A 13174-nucleotide genomic window follows, 5' to 3' on the forward strand; every position below is an offset into this window, starting at 1 on the left:
AGCAGTGTATGAGGGTTCCAGTTTTTCCACATCCTTGCCAACACTTGTTATTGTTCATTTTAAAAAATTATAGCCATCTTAGCAGATGTGAAGTGGTATCTCATCATGGTTTTGATTTGCATTTTCCTAATGAATAGTGATATTGAACATCTTTTCATATACTTATCGGACGTTTGTATATATTCCTTGGAGAAAATGTCTATTTAAATTCTTTGCCCATTTTTATTTATTTATTTTTTTGCGGTACGCGGGCCTCTCACTGTTGTGGCCTCTCCTGTTGCGGAGCACAGGCTCCGGACGCGCAGGCTCAGTGGCCATGGCTCATGGGCCTAGCCACTCCGCAGCATGTGGGATCTTCCCAGACCAGGGCACGAACCTGTGTCCCCTGCATCGGCAGGCGGACTCTCAACCACTGCGCCACCAGGGAAGCCCTTTGCCCATTTTTAAACTTGTCTTTTTATTGTTGAATTGTAAGAGAATATTTTCTGTATACTAGTCCCTTGTTAGATATATGACTTGCAAATATTTTCTCCCATCCTGTGGCTTGTCTTTTCACTTTCTTAATAGTGTTCTTTGCAAAAGGTTTTAATTTTGATAAGGTCCAATATATTTATTGTTCTTTGATTGCTTGTGCTTTTGATGTCATATCTAAAAAACTTGCCCAATCCAGTGTTACAGAAGTTTTCACCTATGTTTCTTTCTAAGAGTTTTATATTTTTTAGTTCTTACATTTAGGTCTTTGGTACATTTGGACTTAACTTTTATGCATGGTGAGAGGTAGGAGTCCAAATTCATTCTTTGGCATGTATATATCCAGTTGTCCTACTACCATTTGTTGAAAAGATTATTCTTTCTCCACTGAACGGTCTTGGCATCCTTGATGAAAATCAGTTCAACATAAATGTATGGGGTTTTTTTTTGTTGTTTTTTTTGTTTTTTTTTTGCGGTACGCGGGCCTCTCACCGCTGTGGCCTCTCCCGTTGCGGAGCACAGGCTCCGGACACGCAGGCTCAGCGGCCATGGCTCACGGGCCCAGCCGCTCTGTGGCACGTGGGATCCTCCCGGACCAGGGCACAATCCCGTGTCCCCTGCATCGGCAGGCGGACCCTCAACCACTGCGCCACCAGGGAAGCCCTGTATGGGTATATTTTTGAGCTCTCAGTTCTATTCCATTGGTCAGTGTGTATCCTTTTGCTAGTACCACAATGTCTTGATTACTATTGCTTGGTAGTAAGTTTTGAAACAAGGAAGTGTGAGTCCTCCAACTTTGTTCTTCTTTTGTTTTGACTTTCTTTGACTATTCTCAGTCCCTTGAATTTCCGTATGAACTTTAGGATCAGCTTGTAAAGTTCTGCAAAGATGCCAGTTGGATTTTTCAAAGAGATTTCATTGAATTTGTAGATCAATTTGGGGACTATCACCATCTTAACGATATCTTCCAATCCATGAACTTATGCATTCTTTCCCTTTGTTTAGGTCTTTTTCCTTCATCAGTGTAATTTTTCAGCGTCAAGGAACTGTCAAAGAGGATCTTCAAAGCAGCAGGAAAGAAGGCAGGACTAGAGTAGCATTTAATTTGGAGGGCTTTTTTGTTGTTGTTGTTTTCCTTACAACTGATATTCCTAGATCTTCGTGAGCTCTTGATTTCCAAACCTTTTGGGTGGTTCTTTTCTCAGCCTTGGATAGTCCCTTCATATGCAAGCGATGATCTTTACTCAGCTGAAAAGGGTGACCCTCTGCAGTTCTTCATCTGGAGTTCTAGCTCCGGTCAGCTGTTTCTTCTACAGTATTCTGCTCTGTGAACTCCAGACACCTGGGCTTCCCCAGACTCCCAGTTCCATCTCTTCAAAGCAGAGACACTGCTTGGCCTATTTTGCCTCCCTGGGCTTCAACCTAGAAATTTCTCCAGGGCAGCCATAGGGCTCATCTCATTTGTTTCTCGTCTGTGAGATGTCACTGTGTCTGATGTGTATAATATCTTGAGAGTCTTTATTTCTTATATTTTGTCTGCTTATTTTAGCCTTTCAGGCAAGAAGGTAGGTATAGTATCTATTACCCCTTCTTGGCTAGATTATCTGTTATAAAAGAAAAGTTTTCTTTAAAAATAATGTAAACTTATTACAGAAAATAGACATTTTGGAAATTGAAAAAAGTACCAATATGGAAATAAAAATCACCCATGATCACAGCTCCTACCATCAGCTCTTGCTAGTATGATCATTAATTAACAGTCCTATGTAGTAACTAAATGCCAATCTAAGCAGAATGTTTAGGATTCATCCATAAGTTTGTGTTTGCTTTGATATAGATGATAGTTAAATGCATAAGAGAAGGTGATTTTATCTAGAGCCCTGATAAGTGGGAAGAGATCAGAGCACCAAATTTGAAACCCTGTATGACACCTCTAGTCATCTGAATTTGGGCAGCTGGGTGACTGTCAATGGAGATTAAATGAGCATAGTCAGTGTGGGTTTTAAATTATACTCTTTTATTTTCAATAAAAATATCAAGATACAAAAGATTTTGGTGGAGAATAGATTTAAACAGAAGTTTAAGTATTAACGTTTTTATGGTTAGAATTATTAAAATTTCACAGATATAAGCACAAACAAAAAGAAATGGTGCGTGTTTATAAGAAACTATTGTATCTCACAGAACCCAAAGGCAAGATGCATTTAGGCTTCAGGAGAAACTGGCTCAATTGCTCTGAGGCTTCATTGTCTTTCCTCTTTGCTGTTATCTGCAAATCTTTTTTTACTTTAGTTTTTTTCTCATCCTCAGTTTTGTGACTTTCCACAGCATCTGGGTTTATGAAGCTTGGATATTTTGGTTTTGGTTCTTAGGGAAGAAACTCAGATTATCTCAGTTTGGGTCTGTATCCAGCTATGGGTATGGGGACAAGGTCACAATTGACAAATGTGGCTGTTATTACTATAACAATGCAGGTGTGGGAGAAGCAGCAGCTCCAATAAAATAGGATAAGAAAATAAAATGATAATTATTAAATTGCACATTTCTCTAAATTTATATTCATACCATAAATATGAATTGTTATCTCCCCATTGTGTTGGTAACTTTCTTAGAGATTCACTACCCTCTGCCTTGTATTATAGTTCTCTAAAAACATGTCCAAGTTCCTTGAGAGCCATGTCTACTTTTTCTTGTATATTCCAGTATATTTAATACAATTTTTGTCCTCTGCTTTTTGTTAAATGACTACTGAGGAATAAATATCAATAGTTACTCAGTTTTACCTTGTATTGAATGGAATACTATTGAGTATTATTATTCTTACTCCTTTTTTTCCTTCTATTTTTAGTGGTATGCAATCTGTATTAGCGATGTTGGAGATTATGAAGGAATCAGGGCTAAAATTGCAAATGCCTACAAGATCAAGGAGCATTTTGAGGTACTGATGAACTTTAAAAGTCATTAGTTTTCTGAATTGATTTCTGTTTCACTTATCTCTTGCTGTATAGCAAACCACCTAAAACTTAGTGGCCTAAAACAATGACTATTTATTTCTCACAGTTCTGTGGATTAACTGTGCACAGTGGTGCTTCTGTTCTGCTTGTTGTGGCTGAGGTCATTTAGAGGGCTACATTCACCTGGACCCTCAGCTGGGACGGGAATATAGAAGATGCACTCTCATCTACAACAGTTTCTCTCTACTTTTCTTCTCATCATTTAGTAGTGTAGCCCAAGCTTCTTTATAGCATGGTAGCTGGCTTCCAAGAGTGAGCATTCCAAGGGAAAATTTCCATTGTGCAAACTTTTATCAAGCATGTTTGCATCACGCTTGGTAATAACCTGTCGACCTAAACAAGTAACGTGGCCAAGACTAGAGAATGTGGGAGAGTCTTATACAAAGTCCTGAGTGCCAGGAGGTATAGTCTCATCTAACAATCTAATATAATTGACATACCACTCCCAAAGGTAATAGTAGTGTATATGATTATGATCTCTGTGTGTGTTTTAATATTTCCCCCAAAGTTAATTTACTTATTTATAGTAAGCTCTTCCTTAGGTGCCAGAAATTCTCCAGGAGTTTGTATATTTCATGATGTGCATACACACTATTCCATTGTCCAAAAACAAACAACAAAAAAACTGCAGCTAAAAAACTGCAGTGTATTTCTTTCTTTCTTTCTCTTTCTTTCTTTCTTTCTTTCTTTCTTTCTTTTTCTTTCTTTCTTTCTTTCTTTCTCTCTTTCTCTTTCTCTCTCTCTCTTTCTCTCTCTCTCTCTCTCTCTCTCTCTCTCTCTCTCTCTCTCTCTCTCTCTCTCTCTCTCCCCCTCTCTCTCTCTCCCTCTCTCTCTCTCTCTCTTTTTGGCTGGGTTGGGTCTTTGTTGCCATGCACAGGGTTTCTCTAGTTGCAGCAAGTGGGGGCTACTCTTTGTTGCGGTGTGTGGGTTTCTTATTGTGGTAGCTTCTCTTTGTTGTGGAGCACGGGCTGTAGGTACACAGGCTTCAGTAGTTGTGGCACATGGGCTCAGTAGTTGTGGCTAGCGGGCTCTAGAGCGCAGGCTCAGTAGTTGGGGCGCATGGGCTTAGTTGCTCCGCGGCATGTGGGATCTTCCCGGACCAGGGCTCGAACCTGTGTCCCCCGCATTGGCATTTGGATTCTTAACCATTGCACCACCAGGGAAGTCCCTGTCTTTTGATATTATAGACCATCTCAAAAACACACAGGAAGAGAAAGTGATGAAAACAAACATATTTATCATTATAGTCTCAATTCCTAGTTAATGTAATGACTAGTGGAAAAGAACATTGGACTAGGAGTCAGGAGACCTAGCTTCTTATTTGGGCATCAGTAGTGTATATATATACACAAACACACAAACACACATATATACGTATATATTGATACACATACATATATATTTCAATTTAATAACATACATTTTTCACGTTTTAAGACCTTTGAAATCAGATTGCATTATATATAATCAGTGGTATCTTATAATTGGCAGTGCTTTTTTCTTAGTGGTATATAAAATAATGATGTGTCATAACGTTTATGGTATCTTAGATTCAGTGAAATATAGTAATTTACTTAGTGTCATTAGATAAATCATTTAAATTACTTGTACCTTGGGATGTAGAAATACCTGACAGATAACTTCCAATGTGAATAATGAAATGCTGCAGAAAATATATAATGTATACTTTAAAGAAACAGTGAAGGCTATAGATTATTTAAAAATAACTAATGTTTTTCATAAGTTTTCAAATGAGTATGTGTTATTTAAAAATGACAGTGTTAAGTATTTACATGCTAAAAGATCATTTATACTACTTCTATTCAGATTCCATTATTACATCTAAAGTCATAAGGAATTATTATCTTTGCATTGTTTTTGAAGATGTTTAAACTAATGGCAGAAAGAATTACAAAAGAAAAGGTTTGCTTGAGAGTAGCCCCTCTCAATCCATCCCAAAAGAAAATTAAACTGTAATGCCCCAAGGCATCGATTGTATATGATGAATTAACTTCTCTTCCTTGCATCAAAATGGACTAGCTCTGTACCATTCTTGGTAGAATGGAAAATGTAGTTACTCATATAATTTTTTGTAGGGCTTAATTTTCTAGTGGAACGCTGATTGGGAAAGGTTGCTTTGAATATAAGTTGTATAACTTTAAAATATATTTTGCCATGTAAATCATATCTATTTATAGAAAAGTAAAAATTAGGTCAGTGCTGATTCTTACCCATATTGTTGATAACAGGATTTCTGCTAAGTCATACTTGATTAGCCTTATTTTAGCTATTATCTCTTCCATTACTAACATTATGATCAGTGGTGGTAATAAAGAGTCTGAAACTTATGAAAGGTAAAAATAATGATGATCCTGATGATAGAAAATATTATTGTGTTAAGCACCTCCTGTTACTTGTTCATTTAATTTTCACCACAACCCTATAAGGTAGGTGTACTGCTTTCTTGATCCTATGCAAGAGCAAACTCAGGCATGGAAAGAATATAGAACTTGCCAAGGTCAAAAAGTAAGAAGTCATTGAGCTGTGATTTAAACCTTGGTGGTCTGGCTTCAGAACCACTCTGGTAACCAGTACAGATATTTGAAAATGTGTATCTCACACATTATCAACTGAAAGTGAAAATATGTGTCTATAGAAAAGCATAAGCTAGGGAGTCCTAATTTTTTTAAAACTTTCTTTATCATTAGTAGGATTAACATTAATCTATGAGATTTCCTGAGTGGTTTTCAACAAAATAATGTAAAAGGAGTCATTTCTTTAAAGTTATTCTGTAGTTTATGCTTTACATTAGTTCACATAGGACTTTCACATAGTAAATAGAAATTAGGGAGACTTTTATCAATATATTTTATATTATACATAATTAATAAATTCTGTGAACAAGTAGTATTTATTTTTCCTTTGTTAAGTGTAGATGGGGAAGTTAAACAAAATTTGCACATAGGAAGAGACTTTCTAAAATTATTTTGTATTTTGTTCTTTTAACAAAGAATACTTTTACTCAATAGTGATACAGGATTTGCCAAAAACGAACTTTCTTATTTATTTTTCCTTTAATCTAGAAGAAATATTGAGAGCTATAGATTATTAGTTTTCAAAATTAGATTTGTTTACAGATTTTGTATTTTCTTCATCTTGATAAATCCTATCATTTTCTGAATCTTTTTTTTATTTTTTAAAAATTTTATTTATTTTATTATTTTTGGCTGTGCTGGGTCTTTGTTGCTGCACACAGGCTTTCTCGTTGTGGTGAACGGGGTGCTACTCTTCGTTGCAGTGCACGGGCTTCTCATTGCGGTGGCTTCGTTGCAGAGCATGGGCTCTAGGCACGTGGGCTCAGTAGTTGTGATGCATGGGCTCAGTAGTTGTGGCGCATGGGCTTACTTGCTCCGGCGGCATGTGGGATCTTCCCGGACCAGGGATTGAACCTGTGTCGCCTGCATTGGCAGGAAGAATCTTAACCACTGGACCACCAGGGAAGTCCCTCTGAATCTTATAAAATAGTAACCTTAGTATAAGGCATTGATAGTGTACTGAAATAAATTTAATTAAAAAATTAGGAGGGATGCAAGAGGGAGGGGTTAGGGGGATATATGTATACATATATGATTCACTTTGTTATACAACAGAAACTAACACAACACTGTAAAGCAATTATACTCCAATAAAGGTGTTAAAAAAAATTAGGAAAAAAGTTGCTGTTGATTATCAGAAAAATTGAAATGCAGAGTTGCAATTGTTTTTAATCATGGTTTCTTCAGCAAACATAGTAAAGTACTTATTGGTGTTTAGGAAACAAATATGATTCATTTTCTCATTTCTTGTTAGAAAGCAATTGAACTCAACCCTAAAGATGCTACCGCAATTCACCTTATGGGTATTTGGTAAGAAAATTTCTTTAAATAAATATTTCAGTGGTTTTTAGTATGATCTTATTTTGTAGTATGTATACATATCTTGTTTGGTAGTATATAAAAAAGCAAAATATAAAATGTTTAAAAATATTATTTGGCAGTCAAGAGTGTTTAATCCATTATATTAACTAGCAGTTGTACTGGTTATTTAGTGTTTAGTATTTAGAAAATAACTAAATTTGATTGTGATCTTGTTAAACATTGTTATTCAGATCATTTAGAAACGTACTAAGACTAAAAAGGCATTGAAACTTTTCATTAGACCTTTAAATTCCTTTTTTTGGGAAAGACTATTCTTATTTACCAGACTAAATGGAATTGGATTAATCTAACTATAGTAATACACTAGGATGCCCTAAGAGGGTCTTGGTATCTTCAAGGTGTGTCAAATACAGTCTGATTCATCTGAGGTATAATATAATCTGACTTTCAGTATCTTTCCATTTTTATGTAAGCTTTGTTCAGAGCACATCATTATTTTGCTGGTATGAGCGTAAACCAATGTGTTAAATGCTTACTGTTTTGAGAGTCTTTCTTGAGACAGGTTTGCCACTGTTTTCTTTGGGTGTAGTCTACAGAGCTGAGTATTTATTGTCTTCTATGAGGGGTAACAGTGCAAAGTCCCATATCAAACTCTTTTAAAAGAGAAGTAAATATCCTTCAGGATAAAGGACACATTCAACTAAGAAAACACTTACTGAGAATTAATGACAGTTGAGGGACAGTCAGTAATTAAGATGCTGGCAAGCAAACATGAATGAAATAGTTTCATCCTCAAGGAGTTCAGACCTTAATCAAAGATCCAACACTTTTTTTCCTACTTATTTCAGAAAATTGTCAAGAGCTTTGGATGGTAAATATTTGCCACACCCTTTCAAATATGTAGACTTTAAATTGTTGGTTGCCATTGTTATTTAGGTATATCATGTTTAGTTTTGTTATTTTTTTTTAACTCCTCTGAGTTAATTTTTATGTAAAAATATAGGGGTAACGATTCTATTTCATTTAGTTATTGTAAGGAGTAGATGAGAGAATCACTTAGCTCAGCACTTGGCACAAAGTGAGCACTCAAAAGGTGAATGATGTACTGTATTATCATTACTGTTATAAATATTACTTACTATTTATACTGTCACAGTATACACTGTAATTGATGGATCAACATAAATCAGTCCCTAGATAATTCAGTATAAATATTAACCTACTGGATATTATGGAAAGTACAGACTGTTTAAACATATAATAGAAGATTCCTTTTATATCTGTTAAGATGCTTAGTTCTCTTTAAGAACTAATTTGAATGTACGTGTCATTTTATTTCCCCATAGGTGTTACACATTTGCTGAAATGCCTTGGTATCAAAGAAGAATTGCTGAAATGCTGTTTGCAACTCCTCCTAGTTCCACCTATGAGGAGGTAGTGTGATGTCCTTTGTTAAGTTAGTACTGATTTCTTAACTGCTCTGTCACTCTACAGTGTCCACACATCTGGAGTTCTGATCAGTGAGGGACTTGAGCAGGTTTCTAATGATCCAGTGCAACTATCTTATCAGAAAGCCTTATTAATAATTATTATCTGTGACTGGTGAGTGTTTTTTTTTCCGTTTTAGGTGAGTGGCTGATAATTCTGGTATATTGTCAGCTAAAATAACCCATGGCTAAAATCTACCTTCATTTTCTGCTTGAAATCTATACCACATAAAAATCATAAAATAGAACAAGAAATATAGCATTTGCTTCTTAGCATGTTTTAGGTACACATTCCGTAAGATAAGAGTCATTTACCTGGACATTAAAACATGTGTTTGTATTGATAAATGAAAAGTAATTATAACTTTTTTTTCACAGCAGGTTTGAAAGGCTCATGGTCTCTCATATTTCCAAGGCCTTTTGCTTCTCCTGTTAAAAATAAAATTTGAAAGGGATTTCTAGGCAAATATTTTGGGTTTACTCATCACAAAATTTTCAGAGTAAGGAAGCAGACAGTTGAAAAAGTTGTTCCAATACTTGTATCATAATGTTTTCTGTGAAGCTATAGCGCAGAATTTGATGCAAAGAATATTTAGTTGTATAGTTAGAACAGAGTTGGGAAATATTTGTTATTAAAAAGAATGTGCATTCTAAGAAAAAAAGACACGATCAGCAGGGAGTTTCTGACTGACCTTAAAATTTTATACAGGAATTTCAGTAATAAAGGACTTAAAAAATTCATTGGCACGACTTATGTATCACTGAATAAACTCAGCTTTTGATTTTATCTAGTTTTTATTGGTAGTCCCTGTTATGATTTAAGAAGAGAAAGGTCAAAGTATCTGAGTTGCACATGATAATGTTCTTTCCTCTCTGCATGTGATGCCAGTTTGGTATGAGTTCTAAGTAGTAGTCAAGTTATTACTAGAAATGGTCCACATAATTGTAATCCGTATTCTGATGATTTAATAGTGTTATGGTCAATTTTGCTATATTAACCTCTCACTGTTGATGAATTGACCATTATTATTATTTTTTAGCATCTTTATTGGAGTATAATTGCTTTACAATGGTATGTTAGTTTCTCCTTTATAACAAAGTGAATCAGCTATACATATACATATGTCCCTGTATCTCCTCCCTCTTGCATCTCCCTCCCACCCTCCCTATCCCACCCCTCTAGGTGGTCACAAAGCACCCAGCTGATCTCCCTGTGTTATGTGGCTGCTTCCCATTAGCTGTCTATTTTACATTTGGGACCATTATTTTAAGATTTTTTTTAAGATGTTTTAATTTACTTCCTGTCTTATATTTAATATAGGAATAGATCTTTTGAGAAAATGCTTTATTTTAAATTGACTCTGTTTTAATACTTTTCATTAAGTTTGGGTTTTTTGTCTTTTTAACAGGCCTTAGGCTACTTTCACAGGGCAGAGCAAGGTAACAAATTTTTTATTTCACATACTAATATACTTAAAATTGTATGAATGCTTCACATAGGAATTTTTTAAACAGAAATAAGTTATTTGTTCTGATATACTTCATAAACTTCTTTTTGAGCTAGACATTATCAAATAATTTTTAAAGTCCTTATTTAGTAAAGATCACCTGAGTAAGAAATAGACTGCTACTGAATTTAGAGCTGTAATTCTGGAATGGTCCTTCATTTGATGTAATTCAACCTTCCTTTTTGAGAGGAGGCTTTGACAGATTAACTGTTTATGTAAGATCACACAGCTAATCAGAGGCATTTATTTATTTTCATTTAAAGTTTTTATTATTTTTTAATTGAAGTATAATTGACATATAACATTGTATTAGCTTCGTGTATTAGCTTTGTATGCCTTGCGAAACGATCACAACACCAAATTTAGTTAACGCCTGTCACCTTACATATAGTTACAGAAAAATAGTTTTTTAAGATGGACTCTCTCAGCAAATTTCAGATGGCACTGAAATGAGAACTCTCTGGTTTTAAAACAGGCCAGTTTTTGTTCTATTGTAGATACTGTCTTTTGTGACAAAGAGTTTCCTGCACTCTTACTTTGAAGAAATAGCCAGCCTAGAGAACATCAGCCTATCCTAAGATTATCCTTCCTAATATTAATAGGAGAAACTAGAGAAGTAAGGGACATAAGCCTTTGTTACCAAGTACACCCCCCCCCCAAAAAAAATTGCAAATATATTCCTATAAAACTTAATCAGAAGAAAATTAAAGACAATTTATTAAATTTTAGAGCCTACTCATATGGACTTGTTCAAATGTTTTCATGATAGCAAAGCACTTTTTAAAACGCATTTCTTCTAAAGAAAGAATTTTGTCTGAATTTTAACTCTATCTGTAATACATTAATTCTGATTTACTGTCACTACCTTCCATTGATATCCTCTCAAGATGGTAGTTTTACTATCATGGATATGATCTGGGAATGCAGTTTCCTCAGAGACTTAGAAGTGTAATTGCAAAGTTAAAATAGGGCCTTAGAGGTTTAAGGATTCGGGTTGTTGAAAAAAACATGGTCATACTCTTGTGGAACTAAAATAATCCTTGGTAATTCCAGTCATCCTCCAGGTTTTACCTTCAAGGTCACTTCCTCTAGGGGGGGCCCTTTCCTTATTATGGCCTATGTCTGGTTTAGAAGCTCCTCCTATGCTTTTAGTACCTTTTACTTCCTCCATCATGGCCCTTATCACTACATAGTATGAATATTTGTTTACATGTCTAAAACTAAATTCAGGGAAGATGGGGACTCTGTCTTCTTGCTCACAATTGAATCCTCATTGCTTAGCACATAATGCTTGGCAAATTTGCTGAATAAGTAGACGAATGAATGAAGGAATGAATTTACTTAACTCCAAGGAAACTTTAAGCACATCAACATGGCATCTCACAAATATGTTCACATTAAAGAAATAAAACAATTTTGGGTTAAGGGGCAAATGGAGTTAATCATAAATTATATCCAGGAAGAATTATGCTTTGAATATAGAAGTGTCCCAGGTTGACAGGAGGAAACTGTATAAAGAATTAATGAAGTTAGTGAGACAGTCCCATGCTTTCATTCATAGGCTTTTTGTTCACATTTTTTCTTCAGCCAAGAATCCTGCTAAAATTCTATTCAGCCTCCACGTTAGCCCAGGTGTAACCTCTTAGTTAGTTGCTTTTTCTTTGGTTTCTCATAGCACTTTAAAATTTGTACACCTATCAAAGCATTCCTTTTATTCCTTTATTACATTTAGTTGTGCTCATGCTTGTCTTTCCTTTTCATTATAAATTCCAAAAGAGCAGAGACTTTGTTTATCTGTGCTTAAACACAGCCCATATTCAGTAAAGGTTGACCAAATGTGTGTGTGTATACACACATACACATATCATCATGATTTCATTTACTCATTCAGCAAATGTATATTGAGTACAGTTCTAGGCACTGTTCTAGGCACTTCGGATGCAGGGAGCAAAAGAGATGATAAAAAGAAACCCCTTATCCTTCTGGAGCTTATATTCTATCAGGACCCTGTTTTCCATCTATTAAATAGAGTACCAATTTTATAAAATTGCTGTGAAAATGAGAAATGTGTGTAATATAGTGCCTGGCACATAGTAGACAATAAATGGTAATTATAAAATTTTTTGAGATATGTATAGTTGAACAAAAGAGAATTCTAATTAGCCTAATCATTTATTGACCACACAAGTATATTACTGGAATTTAGATGAAAAAAATTAAGCCTTTAAAAATAAGAGCAATACTATTTCATATGAGATAAATTTAAATTGTTTTTCTTATGTACAGTGGATCCAAACTTCTACAGCAAAAACTTGCTCCTTCTAGGAAAGACATATTTGAAGCTACACAACAAAAAGCTTGCTGCTTTCTGGCTATCAAAAGCCAAGGACTATGCAGCGCACACAGAGGAGGATAAACAGGTAAAACATCTCCAATAAAGTAAGGCAGATAGGTTTCCACTGAGGCACATTAAGTAAAGGTGAATCAAGAACTTCTTTAAAAACGTAATTGTCCAAATGCGTATTGTTAAATAACAGTGTTTATTTCAAATGTGTATAGCAAATATTTAGTTACTATCAACAAACATGTATGAATTACTTGCTGCAATATAGAATTATTCCTGTTTGACATATATATAGCAGATAGAAAAAGATTTCTAAAACATGAAAGGCAAGGGACATGTACTAATGTGGACGAGTTCTCTAAGAGTGTCATCTCTTGAGTTCTCTAAGAAATTTTATTCTTACAGTGTGCTATCCTGGTTTTTTGGAAATTCT

The 13174-nt window shown here is 35.0% G+C and overlaps 1 protein-coding gene across 3 annotated transcripts in view; it reads left to right on the forward strand.

The window, feature by feature from the left end:
• Window positions 1–13174, forward strand: part of RMDN1 (regulator of microtubule dynamics 1) — a 42038-nt gene that overhangs the window by 23390 nt on the left and 5474 nt on the right. For 2 of the 3 annotated variants that reach the window (XM_082674623.1, XM_082674621.1), the window contains exons 5-9: window positions 3320–3409; window positions 7335–7390; window positions 8749–8836; window positions 10299–10329; window positions 12684–12817. In XM_082674623.1, the coding sequence (XP_082530749.1) occupies window positions 3320–3409; window positions 7335–7390; window positions 8749–8836; window positions 10299–10329; window positions 12684–12817 (399 nt within the window). The remainder of the gene's footprint in view (window positions 1–3319; window positions 3410–7334; window positions 7391–8748; window positions 8837–10298; window positions 10330–12683; window positions 12818–13174) is intronic. The other variant, XM_082674622.1, reaches the window with a different exon arrangement.

The sequence above is a fragment of the Grampus griseus genome (genome assembly GCF_964374135.1).
Source record: "Grampus griseus genome assembly, chromosome: 17".
NCBI lineage: Eukaryota > Metazoa > Chordata > Mammalia > Artiodactyla > Delphinidae > Grampus > Grampus griseus.